The 19,037-nt window shown below is 37.9% G+C and overlaps 1 protein-coding gene across 1 annotated transcript in view; it reads left to right on the top strand.

Annotated features, from left to right (window-relative positions):
- The window catches only part of LOC308409585 (nck-associated protein 5-like), a 97,252-nt gene extending 78,503 nt beyond the window's left edge, over window positions 1-18,749 (top strand). The window contains exons 12-14 of the mRNA XM_080902434.1: window positions 9,447-9,833; window positions 13,795-13,890; window positions 18,673-18,749. Coding sequence (XP_080758560.1) covers window positions 9,447-9,833; window positions 13,795-13,890; window positions 18,673-18,674 — 485 coding nt within the window. The 3' untranslated portion in view covers window positions 18,675-18,749. The remainder of the gene's footprint in view (window positions 1-9,446; window positions 9,834-13,794; window positions 13,891-18,672) is intronic.
- The last annotated feature ends 288 nt before the right edge of the window (window positions 18,750-19,037 follow it).

Below are 19,037 nucleotides of genomic sequence, written 5' to 3'. Positions count from 1 at the left end.
TTTTAGAAGCCTCTGACTCGGTACCAATGTAGCAATGTTAATGTGTCTTTCAAACAATGATAGCATTAAGGTTTCATCTGTGCTTACCGTTTTACAGTTTGCAGACAGAAGTGAAGACCAAATTTGACACACATGTGTAAGTCATGAACATGATAAATATGCCATGAGCAGTCAAGCAAACATGCAAAATGCTAAATTTTGTCAGTTTGTGCTTTTGCCGCCACCATATCTCTGTTCATGTTTTTTTTTTTTAAATCGGAGCAAATCATTCCACCGTGGCTTTACACCATGCAGACTTTGCTCTTTAACGGTAGGCTTAACCACTCATCTTCACGGACTCATGCACTAAAAATCTGCATGCCCAGGCTCATCAAATCAGGATAAACGTATTCACTCGAGCTTACTCATGGCCAGTTTTACTGTGAGTGGTGGATCCATGATGAATCTGCTTCAGCTGTTTTGATTCTGTGGACCAAACTGCTGCTGCAACCAAAGACAGCTCACTGCCCTGCAGAGGTGTGAAGCCATATGACGACCATAACGCATGGCTGACACACACTTTTGCTTTCATTCTCACACTGCCCAAAAAGTCTCCAGATAAAAGGAGAAGCTTCAAAACCAGCTCTTTATGAAAAAAAGATTAGCTTGAACCTTTTATTTTAGTCTTCACATTTAGTTTTTGTTTTTACATCTCAACACCACAAAGATTGGAGATTTTCCCCACCTATGTCCATATCTATCCTTTAATTTAACACCTGCCTGTTAGAGATTATTAATGAGACTTACACCTTGCAGCTTTACAGGTATTGTGCACATGCATGTCTGCTTAGTGTAACTCTGTAAGTATTTAAATTGAACTGAATTCAGTGGTCTTTATTGGGATGACTGGATAAAATATTGCCAAAATAATGCAACATTAGCATAATAATACACACCATTAAGATCATATAGAATTTGTTAGGAAGTAAAAGAACATGGGAGTAAGAAGCCTGTTCATTTGAGTCAGTGAGTGAGTTAAATACAGTTTGATTACATATGAAGTAAAAACACACACTGTAAAAAAAAAATTGTAATATAAAAGTATTTTACTGTGTATTTTACAGTTTTGTACTGTTCTTCTAGAATATCATTAAATTTACATAAAGAGACTGTGATTTCACATTTCAAATGTAAATTAACGTAAAATCACTGTAAATGTAATAAAACATAATTTCTTTGTTTTTTAAATGTATCTGTCTGTACATATGCATATTTAGTAGGGCAATCGTGGCTCAAGAGTTGGCAGTTCGCCTTGTAATCAGAAGGTTGCCGCTTTGAGCCCCGGCTCGGACACTCTCGGTCGTTGTGTCCTTGGGCAAGACACTTCACCTACCACCTAGTGGTGATGGCCAGAGGGGAATTATAAAGTGGAATTGTAAAGCGCTTTGAGGTTCTCATAAAGCGCCATATGAATGCAATCCATTATTATTTAAACCAACTGTTAGCTGTATGTTTCTATACATTTAAGTATTATTATTCATTCATTCAGTTTATAGGTAATTTCATTGTTTAATCACATTAAATTGTTCCTAATTTAATGTTTAAAAGCACTTGAAAAAGGCAAAATCCCATGTAAAATTAGGGCAACAAAGTGTATTTTCATTACTGAAAATAACCGTATTTTCATGGGAAAGTTATTTTCTGTTATTTTCTGGTATTATTTTGGTGCCCCAGCTGCTGGAATATTACTGTTTTTTTAGGATTTTGTTTTTACATTGTGCATTTGTGAGCAGCATAGACGGCAAGTTTGAGCTGAAAACTAATTATTAAGGCTATTATTGTCCCGTGGGACTTTTTTCCCCCTCTGAAATACACCTCTGCACTGTTTAATGTTCCAACACACACACACACACACGCTCGCCCCACCATTTAGTCCAACAATCTCCCTCCAACTGATAGCTGAAAGTTGGTATGCTTGCCATAATAAGATGGGGTGCAGATGTAATTTTCTCATGCAGAGGGCTGCATGGGACTGAAATTTCAATCTTAGTTTAATAATGTTCAAATTTGGGCACACGTGTGGGAGAACGCTCCCTGTAGTGGATGTTTCAGTCTTTGATTCAAACTGGAATATCTCATCAGCTGCTGGATGGGACGGCAGTGGATTTCATGCATCTGTATACAGTGTACAGATGGATCCTGGTGACTTGGTCAGTCTATACCTTTAGGAGCATACTCAGGCAAACTCTGGTAACTGGCATGTGAGAAAACAAGAAAGATCTGCAGTACATCCATTTTCCAGTTCACCTAACATGCATGCCTTTGGACAGTGGGAGGAACTGGTAGTATCTGAAGGAAACTCATTTAGGCACAAGAAAAACATGCAAATTCCACATACAGAAGATCCCAACAGATCTGGATGTTTCGGTGTAGGCGTAGACGTTTAGTTTGCTTCTTGAACTGCAATTACATTTTTATAATCTGTTATTTTTTTATGAAGCAAGGCCACAGCTGCAAACATGGGTTCATATGGGCAAATCAAACTAATCTCTTTCGTCCCTTTTTCCTGTTATCTGCTGGTTAAAAATTTAAAAATTCTGCATTTTGACCAGTTTGGTCCTTAAAGTTCTGGACTGACTGTCCCACTGGATCTGTTCTAATTACCCTTTTGAAAACAAATGCACAGACACATTAGGCTGGAGTGGGTTTTTTTACCTGTGTGATTTAATACCAGAGAATCAAGAACATACCAAAAACACTCATGTTCTGTGCTAGGCTTGGATTGCTGCTCAGTAATAATTCGGTGTAGATGAAATCTCTCACAAAGCAAGTTTAAAAAGCATTTAAGCCTGATGCTTACTAACGAGGTGAAACTAAAGGTGTCAATTTATTTAAAAGCAGGCGAGTGGGAAAGGGATAACAGACGAGGAGTAAAACTTTATTTGGCTCTTTCTGCCTTGTGGTCACTCACTAAATTAGAAATAGCGGCTTATTAAACTTTCCACATCACTCCAGTGGAGGACCGGTGACAGACCGTACTGAAATTTCATTGGCCAGAGTGACACCATCGGCGAGGCACTGCAAATATCAAGCATGTTTGATACGGACGAACGCTTGCCCTCGGGGGTTAATCACCTCGTTAAAATTTCAGCGCTGCACCAGCTAAGCACGATCAGCCAAACTACTACTGAGTGAATTAAGTTTGCCTTCAGCTGTGAGCTGAATTATACCACCCAGACTCCAAAATGCTGGGCCTGATGCAGACTCGACAGAGCAGCTTTCAACTTGATGCATTAAAGCGAAGAGGCACAAAACAAAAATACCACAATTAAATTCTCATTTTCAGTCTCATACTTTACTGAGAAACTTTCTGGCTGTGCATTGAAGCCACTAGAGTTTATCTTAGCCACTCCTCATCAAACTGAAGTCTTATTTTAAAATCCAGCTGAGATAAAAACATGTTTTTATTACCCCCTTGTCATGGTCCAACTCATGAGCCATGAAAAGTAATGGCAGAGACACAGTTTAATGCAAATTTGTTAACTAAAAAGAGGCAAAAACTACAATTTTATTAGGTGTGTAAGTCGTCAGGAGTGCTTGAATGTTAACTGTAGGGTGGAGTTTTGTATAAAACCTCAAATAAAAGGTGCACGGTGAATGGAGAGGAAATATTGTGACAGCCAGCTCATAAATGTGCTACAGAGACCAGCCAGGTGCTCCCAGCTGCACTGATTACCAGGAGCCTGCAAGGCAAAACAAAGGGACAAACAAGGGAATGCATAATGCAGGACAGGTTGCTGCAGCTGGGGCGTCACACGCCTGTAAAATTACATGTCTTAAAAGTTTTAAAGTTGTTTGCATGATGGAAATGGACTGGTATTTATTTGTCAGGGTGCGCTCGCGAAGCATGCAGCTTCATAGTCACATCCACCTTCAAATCACCAAGCTCAAGTATTCATAACGGGCAACATCACGGTGGCTACGTCCTTCTTTTATATAGTCCATGTGTTTATCACCAACCAAAGTGCTCATATAACCAAACTAGTGAAACGTGCCACTGACCCGATATGGATAGTCATATGCACAGCTAATATCTGGACAGCATGCGGCGAAACTTTGAATTGTTCGATCCACTATGATATGATTCGTTTGGTTGTTGTCAGGATCTCTGCGGCAGGAGCGGGGCATCCATCATCTTTGCCATAGATTTGCAGCATTCATGGAGTGCCGTATCTGCTCCTTACATAATATCTCCCTATATAACTTACTAAACTATATCATAACGAGTGTGCTGCTCGTTCTGCAGGTAATCATTATTGCCTAATAACAATAGCACCAATAATAATCTCATTTTATAAACCAAAGATGCAAGGCTGGTCATGTAAAAAGGTGCAGGTTTATCAGCCAAGAGACCCTGTTTCATGCCCTGTTTGACTCTCTATTAGCCCTTTTAGTCCTGACTTGGGTCAGCTCGGCACAACTCCATTAAGTCCATTAGGTTTTCGATTAGGTCATAGTACCTGGCACAAAGATCCAAGCAAATCCAAAAACGTGATGTCAACAGACTGCATGCCACAAATTGGCTAACCTGTGGCGTCACCTGATGAGTCATAAGACTTTCTCCTTCACGAAAATCAAAACCGCCCTTTTTGACACTCGGCAACGAGGAAAATAGCTGTACAGAGTCTCGTGAAAAGTCACACACCGAGAGGCAGGTATAACATCACCTTGGCATCCACAACATTTGTGTCGGATACAAATGATGTCATGGGATGTTTGGCTACGTTGTTATAACGAACGTGGAAGTGAGCTCATGTTTGAGGCCACTTCCATTCCCACTCAACAATTAGAGAAAAGTTTAGAAAAAAAAAAGGTTTATATTTGTGATTTCAGAGTATTGGGAGGCTGGGAATACAGAAGTGAGTGATGGCAAAGGAAAAGGCTTTGTATGTAAGGCTGGATGCTAAGGAAGGTGTTGATTGGCTAGGCAGAGAGATCAAGCTGGAAAGAATGTGCAGCAGGTTAGGGTACAAACTCCTTTAACCTCTTAAACCCCAAGCCTAACTGATCTCCTGCCTTTTGCCCCCGTATCAGGGGGCGTTGGGGCTTAAGAGGTTAACCAGCTGCATTTGTCTTTAAGCACCATCCAAAGGACAAGATTACACATGAGTACATCAGAGGGACGACTCAGGCTAAGATGGTTTGGACACGAAGTTAGAGAGGCAAGCCTGAGATGGTTTGCAGAGAAGGAATAGCGGATGTACTGGAAAAAGGATGCTACATATGAAGCTGCCAGGCAGGAGGAAAAGGGGAAGCCTGTAGAGAAGATTCATGGATGTAGTGAAGCAGGACATGCAGACTGTTGGTGTGATAGAAGAAGATGCTGGGACAGGATGAGATGGAGGCAGATGATCCGCTGTAGCAACTCTAAAAGGAGCAAGACGACTGGATTTCCCCTTTCTGGTCTGTGTTTGAATTATTTTTCTGTGATGAGTTTCTCTTTTACATTCAAGTCAAGCTTGTCAGATTTTATTTTTGTTTTCAAGTTGATTTTCACTAACAAGATGCCCTTTACTGAGAGGTGTAAATTGCTGCCCAGCCTTTTGACCTATTAAGATGTGAACATCAATACCTTAAATCAGGGATGTCAAACTCATATTACATCATGGGCCACATAAAGCCCACATTGACCTTAAGTCAAACCAGAGAACCAGAGAAAATGCCCCTTCTGTCAGTATGGAGAAATTTAACTATGCATTCGATCTCAATAAACATAAGAAAAAGAACTGCAATTTCAACAGTATTGAACAGTCTCAGTTTTTCAATGTGATAACGAAATGCTGCTGATAAAGACAATGAAGTGAAAGCAATCTGCAATCTATTTAAAAACAGAAGTTTTTGTTAATTCACAGTAAAACTAAAACAAATAAAATAACATTTTTGTTTTTATTTTGATCCTATGGTAAAAAAAAACATAAAAAACAAAAACAAACAGTTTCTATAAACAATAGTAAATAAAGACTTTTCTGTCATTTAGTTGTTTATCTATTGCTTAATTATTTTAATGCAGTATGAATGGCTGTTGGGTGGTCTTCATCAGTAGGAAAGGCTGTAAAACCTATGAAGAGATTTTGACAATTTGATTGTTGTTTGACACCACTGCCTTAAACTTATCGAACACATACCCTTAAAGATGACCTATTGTGCTTTTTCAATATTTTATGTCATATATAAACTATTCATATTAAACATGGCCAGTGTTTCAAATAATGAGGTCAGTTTTTGTGCAAATAATCCCTGTGAGCCAGAAACTAATATTTTAGACTCCATTAAATGCTCCAATTCTGGCAGGTTTTTTTCTGTTCTTGGCTCTGTATGATGTCACAGAGAATAAGAAGATATCCCTAATATTGTAATCAGGACCCACATTAGTCCAAACCAACTACTAAAATAATTTGTCAAGTGACAGCCAATCAGTTTGCTTAAAAGGGGAGGAGCTAAAATGGTTGGCTTTGAAGTATGAAGTCGGGAACTTCTATAGTGAGTAAAGGATTATTTTGAACTGTAAATCATGCAAAGCTACTGCAGTAGAGTCAAAAAATGAAAATACAGAGCTGGAAAAAGCACAGTAGGGACACTTTAAGTGAAACTTTTCTGCTTAAACAGAAACCATGTCATATTATTTTTATGTGTATGCTATATAATTTTTAAATACTAAGTACTGCACTGTTATCTTGTGACATTAAGCAGCTATTGATTGTTCTCAATACAGCTGAGGCTTGTTGTAAGCAATCAATTCTCAGCCTCTGTGATCCTGCCTTTCTAAAGAAGACTTCCAACCTAAGACCAGACTAATCAATAACATTTCTGTCCTACTTCTCCACAGTTCAATTATTTGTTCTTGTTTGTTGCTGCATGAGTACAAGTTGGCTGATTTAAACATAGCTACTTAAAGCTATTATTTAATATGAGGAAGCTGCAGTGGATGACTGTAATCGATGTTAATGTTTTCCAGCTGAGGCTGTAACTTTAAAGAATTGCAATCTACCGGTACTGAGGTGTTTCCAGAGCTTCTAGTTAAAATGTAACTTAATGTTTTTCAGCATTATTGATAATGGTTTTACCATTCCCCTTTCCACATTTGTCTATTTTCAAACATAGCATGACTTTTAATGTGATCATTTTAAGTTCTCAATTAATCGGGGCACAACAGCTTAAAATCAGAATTAGAAAAAAATGAAGAAAAACAGGCTTGAAGAAACCCAGAGGAGCACTCAAAAGTCTCATACGTGCACATCTTAATTAATAAAGGGGGCACAGCTGTTGCCTCAGCTCCACAGTGTGATTGCCTACAGGCTTCATGCTTCAGGCTACATATTAAAACATGAGTCTGCATGACAACAGCTTGAAGAAATATTTTCTTATTTCAATGATGTGCATGCTAGATGGGTGACTGGAGTGATTCATGTTGTTTTTGGTTTCCTATGATTTACAAAAATGGTTCTCTGATGCAAATGTGGCTGAACAGTGATGCAAAAGCTAAAAAGTCCAGTGCAATTTCTGCATATATTAGTCTTAAATGAGTTAGGCATTTTGTTGTTAATGCACTGAATGTTGTATGAACCTTGTATAACAACTGAGAGACCAGTAAATACCTGAATATCTGTATAGTTAGTTTTAAAAAATTACTTGTGAGTTAAGTTGTGTAGCTAAGTTACAGCCTCCTGGAAAATTGCCATCATTCTGGCTATTACTGTATAACATAAATGTTATAAATCTTTACTTCATTCTATTACATAATTTACTGATGGATTAAAAACAACACTGACCTTACATGCAAGTAAGTATCATGGATTAGGTTAGCTGATGAAGTTATTTGCCAAGTCATCCACTTAACGTTTCCACTCAGATTCTGTGAGCAGTAACGTTAGCAAGCAAGATGTGGTTAGCCATCTAGCCATAGCATCTAACATAAGTAATTGGATGACTTAGCTGACCACTTTAAGACAACAGTTTGCTGTGTGACATAGCTAGCAATTCATCTGTGTTAGCAGAAATACTAGTGTTAACTAATATTAACTGCCTTTCTCATTAAGAGGAAAGACAACTTAGCATTACATTTAATGGTAAACATCCTCCATGATCTAATATCATGTTCATGATACTGTACTTTTCCCAGATGGTCAAATCCTTATTTGGCCAGGTAGCTAATTTTATCTTATCTCAAACGTGGGTATTTCCTTGTCTCAAGGGGCCACATGAGAAACTGGTACTGTTGTTCACTGTTGTGAATAAGCTTATAAAGAGATAGCATTATTACTGAGTTTAACTGAGTTCAGCTTATTGGTGTGGCCCTTCACAACAGTCCCAGTTTCTCATGTGGCCACTTGGGTAAAGTAATTGCCCACCCTTTGCTTATCAGCTAATCCAAACAGATTCCTTGATAGCTTGATTTAGTAGCTATCTAGCTAAACTTAGCTTACTTTCTTACTACTGTTACTAGCAAATTTCTACTTGAAGCAACACCAGTATTTATTTTTTAATTTATATTCTGAGTTTGTCTTTGCTGTGCTGGAAGTTGGTGCTTTGATGATTTTACTGATTAGTGTACTACATTTATAAGCTAATATTAGCTAATGCTGCTTACCAAAGCATTACATCCTTTGAATATTTGTGGAAAAGGGCTCATTTTTCAAGTTACTTTATATTTTCAACAAAAAGTGCTTAATACATTTAAGAATTAACCTTACACCTGTTTAAATAATGCATACAACAGAACCATTTTTATTTAAGATTTCAAATATTTTGTTAATTAAATATCCCCAGCAGCGTGCATTTGTCTTTCATGTCACATGCCATTGTGTGCATTTCACATTCACCATGTGACCAGTGCATGCTAACAGTCAGAGCCATCAAACAATATCTGTAAAATGAAAGCAGTGGTTCAAGTGGACCCGATTTGGCTGAGTCATTTTCTGCTGGAGAGCAAAGAAACCATTACCCTGCCTCACACTTATATAATTAGATTGGACTGCTTTTTGACTTGGCTTTTAAGGCTTTTGAAAGTTAGACCGTGAAAGAGAGGAAGGAAAAGACTAACCATGTGTTGCAAATGACCAGAACACAAGGATCGAGCTGCTTAAAACAGGCAAACAGTCAAGTTATGTGGTAGGAATAACAAGGAGGCACGAGAGAATCAGTTATGATACTGCAGAGAAGATCCATTATTATTGATTGATAAAGCTGCCCTCACTGTAACAGCTCCTGGAGACACAAAGTCAGCTAGAGTACCAGATAAATGATTAACAATAGGCCTGTTAGTATCTATATTCATGTACCGTACATATTTATTTTAAAGGTTACTTTAATGCCACTTCAACCATGGTCACCCCTCTGTCTCATTCCTGATGTTCTCCCTTTTATTCCCTCCACCCTGAACCACTTCAGCTGTTCTCCTTGTGCCGCAGGCTCCGGCTGCAAGATGCGAACGTTGGACAGTGGAATCGGGACCATCCCCCTTCCTGAATCCTGTTCCTTCTTCTCCTCCATCCTGCACCTCCTCCCCAAATCCTCATCAACCCCAGAGCAATCCCTCAGTCCTCCCAGTGTCCTTGGCTCCTCCAGCGAGGACGCATCTCCTTCCCCGTTACCCCGGTGGAGAATTCCCTCCAGCTATAAGGACGGCAGCCATGCAGGGGTGCCAAACTCTCTGTCCGATTCCTCCATGACCCATATCCAGTCAGTGCCTTTCCCCACTGTGGCCTTCCTCCAGCCCATCCAAACCCCGTCTGAACCCATTATGACCTCTGCCAGTGTGTGTGAAGCCCAGAGCAGGCTACCCAGAGCACCACAAGGTACGGTAAAATGACCAAAGGTACAGCTTTGAACTTTGGACTGCAGGAATAAAGCTTATAGTAATGATGGAAACTTTTATGCTCTCTTACTTAATCTTTCTTACTTGTAGCGTTGCTGGTATAATGTTCCGAGTTTGATCTATGTAACAAACACTTATCTTATACTTGATGTAACATCCACCAGATCACCAGCAATCCATTTAGAGTGGGTTTTGGCTAACATTTGGCTTTTTCTGTGGAAATTCCACCTGTTTGGAAGTGCCCAAATCCAAATGGAAAATCTTTTATCTGGAAAACTGCAAATTCCAAAATTTATGAGAGTAAAATATTGTCTAGTAATTTCTCTGTTTAGCATGTGGCTAAAATAAAACCCAACCATCACCCCAGACAGGTCACTGGTGACACAGTGAATGTAAAGAGGTTAACTCCTCTAAGGTATACGTCATCATTAGTTATGACGCAAACCCCTTTAGATGTGTCTATGTTGGAAGTGATTCACTCATGTCTCATCGCTTGGAAACTGTCAGTTGGTCACGATCAGATATTCAAGGCCACAGTTGCCTAGGTAACAATCTATCGTATTTACTACCAGGTCATATGTAAGCAGTATCCTGAGATATCATTGGTAGCCATTCAGTTTCTCAACTAGAAGGTGTGAAAACTTTACCTTAGGTCCCGCCCACTTCGTGTCACCAGATTTTTTAACATCACCAAACATCATCAACTTTCTTTGGTCTGATCACCATGTTGATCTCTTTCACTCTGCGGATGCAGCGTAATCATAAGTCTCTGTCTTATAACAGAGTAAAAAGGAATTTTTTTGAAAGACATGAAAAAAGTTTGATGGATGTTACAGTTTTTTTTTTTTACTCCTGACATTTTTTTAAATGATAAAAATGACATATTATGATAGAATACGTTTAGGGTTAGGGTTTGAGTCTTCACCAATGACGACTCAGACCTCAGAGGGTTAACCCTGTGTCTTGGCAACAAATACAATGGCTTTCTTTTTTTTATTTAAAAGTTTCTGATATGTCTCAGTTGTGGTTTGTTTGTTTTTCTGTGTCCTGATGGTCAAGACTTTTTGGACACAAATCTACTGTCTTGATATCTTATGGTTAGTGGTTGAGACTTCTTATCTGTGAGGACATGGATCTAAAAGGGATGCATTTCCATCGTGTTAGCACACAAGCGGATTGGGATATAGGAAATTTAGAGGACAGGTGAGGACCTTGGACTATTTGTGGGTATCCTCAACCTGTTCCTCAGCAGTATTTTTGTTGTCATTTGGCAAATCATCATCCTTAAATCAATTCCTGTCACCAGGGAGTGCCCCTTGTTTTTTTAAGGTTCCTGCACCAGATCAAAGATTTCTAAGACATTAGTAAATAAAACCAAATGCTATGAAATTAAGGCAGAATAACAACAAAATAATTTGGTAAAAATTAGGTACTTATTCAATTGTCCAAAATGAAATAAAAATTCATTTTAATGGGTGGTACAATATAATCCAGGTGAATCCCAGGACCTAAGACTTTCCAGTAGAACACTTCTTCATATCAGTGTTATTCACTTCACCTGTCAGTGGCTTTAATGTTGGTCTAAGTAGGCACTGTGATTTAAAAAGATGATCTTGCTTTTTAAAGCCTCTTAAAGAACAGGCTTTATTCTTGACATTTACTGCTCATTTCCTTTACAAAAGACATATCCAGAGAAAATCTTGCTGAAGGGAATTCATTATTCATGTATCTATTGAGCACTTAGCACATAAGGAAATTTCCTGAAGATCCACTCACATTTATCCACATGTTCTCTGCGTTATTCAAGGTTACCGGGGAAATTGAAGATTCAAAGTTCAATATTTACCTTTATATAAAAGATTGCTGGAAGCGATCACGGTGTCGTTACAACAAGCGGAGCCTTTATCATGGTACTGAGAGCATATTGCACACATGGCCTGCTCAGTATGCTAATGACACGGCATGTAGAAAAAGGAAAAACACTCATGTTGTGAAATCAAGTACTTGATTTCACACCGAGGCAGAAAGAAACAGGTTTACATTTTGAGGCGGTAACTTTTAATCAAACGAGAGCTTAAATGAGAACTTTTGATGGCTGACTTTATAAATTAACAAGTTACTTATATAAGCTAATATTAATTACAGCTCATTCATCATTTTGAAGTGCTATCTTTGGCAGGGTTATTAAGATTTTCAGCTGAAATTAAAAGCACTTTTTTTCCCTTTTCTTTCCATGGTGAACTCTACCATTCCCTTACTGATTTAGCCAGTTTTTCAACCAGTCAGCACTTTACCTAACACCACACGCTGTTGGCATTTTTGCATAGCCAAAGACCTACATAAGCAGACACCAAAGGGATACCATAAATACCACATCACACTATAGTTCACAACTCATTTGTTCCTTTTTTATTTTCCTTGTTTCCCCCCAATCCCCTTTTACTTTTGTTTTTACTTGCTGATTACGTTTAGATGCTCAAAAATCTTTTTTTTATAGTTTATAAATCAAATATGATTTGAGTTAAATACATTTATTCCTAACAGTAACCCCTTTACGGTGAGAAATTGGTTGTAGCGGAGAAACCAATCAGGGAGAGAGGCTGATGCAAAATTAACACAGGAAACAAAAGAAACAAACGTTTTAATTAAAAACAGGAAGTAATCAAAGGAGATTGATAGGGACATGAATAATAACAAGTACCCAAGGAAACTTACTGATAATGGAGGCTAGAAGACCTACACTAAACATCAAGATAAAGTCAGGGAAACACAGGAGGACAAAGACAGAAAGATGTGACAGAGGGATGAACAGAAGGGAAAACACTGAGGGAATCTTAATAGAAACAAAGACAAAAGACCAGGAACCAAAACATAGGATGCAAAACTGAAACTAATCATTAGAACAACCACTGGAAATAAAGCTTGTGATCTACTAGATTGTTGAAATCAATGCAGGAAACCAGAAATCTGCCAAACACAGAAGTCAAACCTTTAAAACAGTTGTAGTAAGAATAAAAATATTTACCTGGAATTCCAAACCACAAAATAACAAAAATCCAAGGACTGTGACAGGTCCTCTTTCATAGGGTCCATATTTAAAAGTTGGAGGACTTAAAGTAAGTCCCAGATTTGTCACCAGGACAAACCTCCTTATCAGGGAGCAATGGGTTTTGGACTTTGTCTCTTTATTATTCAGACACCAAGTCAGTATTTGATGCCCTGAGACTGAGGATATGTTAAACCTGCATTCTTGATAAGCAAACAGTTGAGAACCTCCTTTTCCTCATATTTCTTAAGAAAAACTGTTTAATTTTAATACAAAGAGCTTATGAATTGGATCAAAATGAAGGACCATCTTTTAAGATAGACAAATTTTAGATATGCTGACTATGAGAGAAAAATTAAAAGCAGGTGAAGGATGAGGGAGAAACAATAACTTTTTTAAAGGACTCATAGTTGAATTAGTTTGTATAGATAAAAAATGCCTCAGATCGCTTAACATATGGACCATTTAGCTTGGTTAGACATTGTCCAGAGGAGCAAATAAGTGAACAGTTAATGTCTCTGACTGTTTTTAGGTGAAATGCATATTTAAATGTTTGTCTACACAGGACATCCCACAGTCAGAACAGTTTTATTTAAGCATCCTAAACTGTCACTCCCTATCTGAAAAACATGTCTTCATTTGCATTATTTTTCACATGTGAGGTGGCTGTTTGAGCCAAACATTTACCGTCTTTCTGGATGTCAGCTGCAGCTCCTTTAGCGTTTCTTAGATCTGCTGCCACTTTGAATTCAGGATGATAATCGTGCTCTCTTTGAAGACGTCAGCCTGTCAGCGTCAAGCAGTTCTTCTAACTCCACATTTGAGTCTTGTTCTTGACATGAGTGAGAACATTGAGAAAACAATGTCTAAAATTAGTTTTATTTCATCCTTTCAGGTGGATTGGAACCAAAGAAGTTGACCTATATTAAATCGAAAACACGAGCCACTCCGAGCCAACAGAAAGAACAGACGAGACTTCAGCTGGCCAACTGTAAGACACCACATTTATTTAAGAGATAGTGTATAGTGAGGTCCATATATTTTGAACACTGGCAACTTTTATTTTAGTTATCCACAATAACAATCCAGTTATAGCTATGTGGTGTGATATGCCCTTAAAGTGCAGACTTGTATTTGAACAAATATGATTCTGGACTAAGTGTAATTGGGAGAGTGTGATCCAAACGACTGAAATATTTAACCGCAATATATAAATAATTTATAATATGACCTTTCTAATGTCGAGGCTGGTAAACCTAACTCCTGGAGAATTTTCTTCACTCAGCTAAATGTTGCGAAAAGAGTTTTTCTTTAGAAAAAGAGAGAAATCTTTGTTGTATGATTCACGGAAACAATGCTTCCCAACACACTTGGAATAATCTCTGGACCTTTTACTAGTTTAGTTTATGAAGAAATATGAAAGAAATCTCTAATGCTGGTCCATTAAACAACATTTAACTCATTCACTGCCAGCCATTTTCAAATCAGGTAACTCCCCACTGCCAGGGTTTTTGAGCATTTTTACTCATTTTTGAAGAGCCACAGAAAACTGTGTGTTATGATCATATAAACGCTGAACCTACCAAAATGAAGAACAGACTCTCTTCTTTCATCCAAAAAAAAAGCTTGTTTCTACCATTTTCCATTCTTTAGTAATCAGCTGTAGAAGAGAGGTGGGTTCCACCAAAAATGCCTGTTTTGACCAAAAAAAGGGAGAAAACGAGCTTTTTGTGAAAAATACATTTCAAGCAGAAAAGTGCCTTTGACACTAATATTTCTTGCTTTGTGACGAGGTTGTATTCTAGCCCCTCCCATTGAAAAACGTAATTGACGTCTATAGATGTCAATGGCAGTGAATGAGTTAAGTTAACTGAACAGGCATATTTGTACAACTTGCATGAAAATATGTGACTGTGTCAAGCTTTGCTGCGTGGTGGGCAGGATGTAGGACCCAAATGCAGGAAGTAATGGGAAGTAAACTCAAAGAGGCAGCTTTATTTTGACTGTAAACTGTAAACTTTCTGTAAACTAGAAACTGGGACCAAAAACTCCAACTGTAAACTAGGAAACGGCTAAGAACACAGAGGGAAAAACACAGAATAGTGAGGATGCAATGCAACAAAGGGCAAAGGAAAACACAGGGCTTAAATGCACAGGCAAGACGACGAGAGGACCAGAAATCGCGAGACAAAGAAAGTGACATTAGGCAAGGACTATCAAAATAAAACAGGAAGCATGACATCACATAGACGCAGACTTGACATGGAAACAGACAGTCTCTGGAACAGAGGGAATACTAAAGCACTAGACTTGGGACACAGGGAAAACATGGGAACAGAGACTAACCACAGGCTGAGATAAACACTAAGGGAGAGAGGACTACGATCCCTGAAAACTAAAGAAACCCAAAAACATGAACCTCAGTAATCAAAGAATATAATTCCATAAGTTGAAACACAAATACCGTGACAGACAGTATGTGCAGTTTAGACAGTCTGCACTTAAAGCTCATGGCTGAAAGTCATATAACTGAAGCTTTAATATGTTTTTGCACACAGCTAGAATAACACATTTAAGTCAGTATCTAAAAATATATGAATTTTTAACTGTATGCATATTTTACATGATACACAGTTTATTTTTATTTTCAGATTACCACCACCGAAATCCAGTGAACCAAATAATTTATCTGTAAAACATGCACTGAACCATTAAAACACATGGCTTTTATGTGTAATGAACTTTGATCTGTAGCCTTGGAAAATGCAAAATTATGAACCCTCCAACTGCCGGGGTCACAAGGACTTTTAAGGACTAAAAACAGTGTCAGAGTTTGTTCTAAGTACTGAAAATTACATACTATTAAGTTGATTTTAACCCACTGAAAAGGTTTACTGGCAAGTTTCATTAAAGTTTCATACTTTTTCAGTTTTTATCTACCAAAATAAATGTGAACTCTTCTTTCGGGAGACTCGTCAGACACGTTCAAATGCTGCCTTTAAAACCTGTCACTGGAGCTGGCAGTTATAAAGACAGACCAAGATTCAGTAATTTCACTTTTTCACACTGCACAAAAAAAAGACTAATAACTTTTTCTTTCAAACTACACTTTGCTTTCAAGCCCATTTTCATCCCCACTGAGCAGAAAGCACGCTTAATGGTAGCAACTGAACACATGACTAACACAAGTTTGCCAAACATCATTTGCATCTTTCTACACTACATTAACGCTGGCATTTACAACGGTTGTGTGTGTAGTAGTAGGTCGTGAGATGTGCCTGTGGGTTAAAAAATAGCCACAGGTTATGAGCAATCACAGCAAGATGCACATAAAGATTCATGAATACCCTTTTATTTATAGAAACACACTCATCGAAGTGTTTCACACTCCTCAGCAGCCCATTTCCAATATCTTTATGCAGCGATTACAGAGAAAAGGTTGAAAAATAAAAGGAAAAACCAAAACAAGTCCAGAACAGTTTCTCAGTCCTCTTTAGTAATTATTCTGCAAGTATCTGGAAGTCTGCTGGAGGGATTAAGACCATTCTTTTAAAAGATGTTTCCTCATGTGTTGGCATGAAAATTCCTCATTAGTGTTTGGCTGTGTTAGGATCTAGTGACTATGAAGGCCATAAATGCTATTCACATCTTTTTCATCCTCATCAAATCATTCAACAAACCCGTGTGCCATTTTGATGGGGGATCTGATGACCAGGTGCACCACTTTATGTAAGGCCCCATAGTGTGTTAGGCCCTTGTCGCCTTCGTCACACAAACTGAGACAATGACCCACATTGTGGTGTTGGTTCAAAAATTCATAAGTTAACACTGCAGGAGTGTCACTTTTATCCAGTGACTGTGAGAAAAGCAGTGAAGGCTTTCATGATATGTCAATAATTCCAAAGAAAGCAGGTGGAGGTAAAATAACTTGTTTGGAAAGCCAACAAAAAAGTTGAAATTTAGCTGAGTTATGGCAGAAAAGGCACATGTCCTCCAGCTGTTATCATGATAGCAGACAAAAAATAGCTTTGCTATCATGTCACAGGTATTGCTGGGCAATGAAACAGTCCAGTTCAGTAGATTTATTTGGCACATGTGGCTGCCTTAACAAGTGGACCTGAACTATGATGGCATCACATTGTAAGGGTCAGGGATTCAGGTTTTTCCTATTGATTTTTCACCCACCTTTATATTCCTTGAATCAGACTAGTTATCAGTTTTGTTTCAGACTATGTGTGGAACACGTCAGGAACACTCATCAACATGCAGTGACGGATGTTGCTGTTTTATCTTTGCCCAATGGGATCAGATCACAGTTGTCCTATTTCAATTTAAACCACATTTTATCCCAGATACATCTTATGTTACCATAATTTAAGGTGCTTAGGAATCAGTGACAAGACCTGCTGACATTTTTTTTTTGTGTGAAATTAATTCTCTGTATGCAGCTGCAGTTGAGGAACATAAAGTGGAACCTTAAGGCAATGTTCACTCCTCAGCCACTTTATAACCAGCAAGCAAAGTCAATGCAAAAGATCTACCATGTACTTTTATGCCCTTTACCGTATACAAAATAAACCAAACCCCACTCTTTATAGAAAAAAGCACACTGAGCTACACAAGCAAACACAAATTATAGCCTGTCCACAAATATATGAAATTGTGGCTCAGAATTAAAATAGCAAGTACAAAGCTTCAGTTTAGTTGCAGATGAAGTTGCTGTGCTGGTGGACATGGCTCAGCCCAGCTCTCAAAAAACTGCTTATAAAAAGTCACAACCTCAACTTGTATAAAACCGTGAATATCCATAAAAGTTGCTTTATGTACCTGAGAGTGTGAGATCACTTAAAATCACAGGAAAGACACTGATAAAGAGGTAGTGTCTGCGAAAAAAGCTGAAATTACAGTGGATCTCTGTGGGGCAGTTTAATGGCAGTCCTCTTACTCCAACGAGTCTGCTGGCTTTGAGGAAGAATTTTCATACTTTTTAGAGATAAAAGGATCCTTGTTAAGTAAAAAGTGTGAGCTCAGCAGGAGGCTAGAAATACAAATTTTCAAAGGACTGTTTCTGCTTTTCACAGTCCACACTGTGGGCTCCAGAAATACTATGCAAAAAAAAATAGTGTTTAAAATTGTTTAACTTTTTTATCCTTTCATTAATAATAAATAGATCAATAAATAATAAAAAATAAATTAAAGCGCATGACAGTAAACCGTTAAGTCATTTTCCCTGCTGTAAATTCGTACTTTTGTTTACTTTTTTTTGCGTATCTTTCTTTTTTTGCAGGTATTGCTTATATATTTGTAAACTTATTTATTTCTCTACCCTCTTTTTATAGTTTTACATTTTAATGCATTTCTGTATCAATGTGCAAAAGAAGAGGCTCTTATTGAGTCAATTTATTGGTTGATCAATAAAGTTTTATTAATAACTTTTTTTTTATTTCTCCATTCAAATGTAAATTCAAATGCCAAATGTGTAACAATAAATGCAGATATTTATTGATGCTATTATTTTGGTAACAGTTTATCATTTTTTACAATTATTTATTTATTAGTTTTTGATTTTGGCAGACCCTGCTCTCTATAATTTTTCCCCAAAGAAAGCCTGTGAGCTGATTAATCATCTTTAAAGGCATTTCTTAAATATTCCATTATATTATTATTATTAATCACAGTTTGGGCTTCTCCTTTAAACTAGTCTCATTTTGGATATTGTTTGTGTGGTTCAGAGATCCACTATCTCACTCTGCTCCACACCTTCTCTTTTTAGAGTTTCTGAAGCTGGATGAGTCAACTTGAAGAGAGAAATCATGCGACTGGGTGGACTTATCGCCGAGCCACACATGGAGGACCTCCAAATCCCACAGTTTGGATTCTGTGTCCGGATGAAATGCTCAGAAGTGGGACAAAAAGCCAGCTTGGCATTGTTAGGCTTCCGCCTCTGCTCAGTGTAGCGTTAAGATACCGAGAAGCCTTTCAGGTGTAGCAATGAACTGTCTGGCAGCCATTTTGGAGGTCTGCATCTTGTTTGGCATCAGCTGTGAGCAGCTGATTGTATTTATCTGCAACAGACTTTTCTTCACAGAAAAACAGGTTTTTTTCTTGAAAAAAAAAGTTTAAAATGTACATTTAGCA

The sequence above is a fragment of the Rhamphochromis sp. 'chilingali' genome, assembly GCF_963969265.1.
Source record: "Rhamphochromis sp. 'chilingali' genome assembly, chromosome: 14".
NCBI lineage: Eukaryota > Metazoa > Chordata > Actinopteri > Cichliformes > Cichlidae > Rhamphochromis > Rhamphochromis sp. 'chilingali'.
Note: the sequence above shows the minus strand (reverse complement) of the source record. Positions and strands in the feature narration are given on the sequence as shown.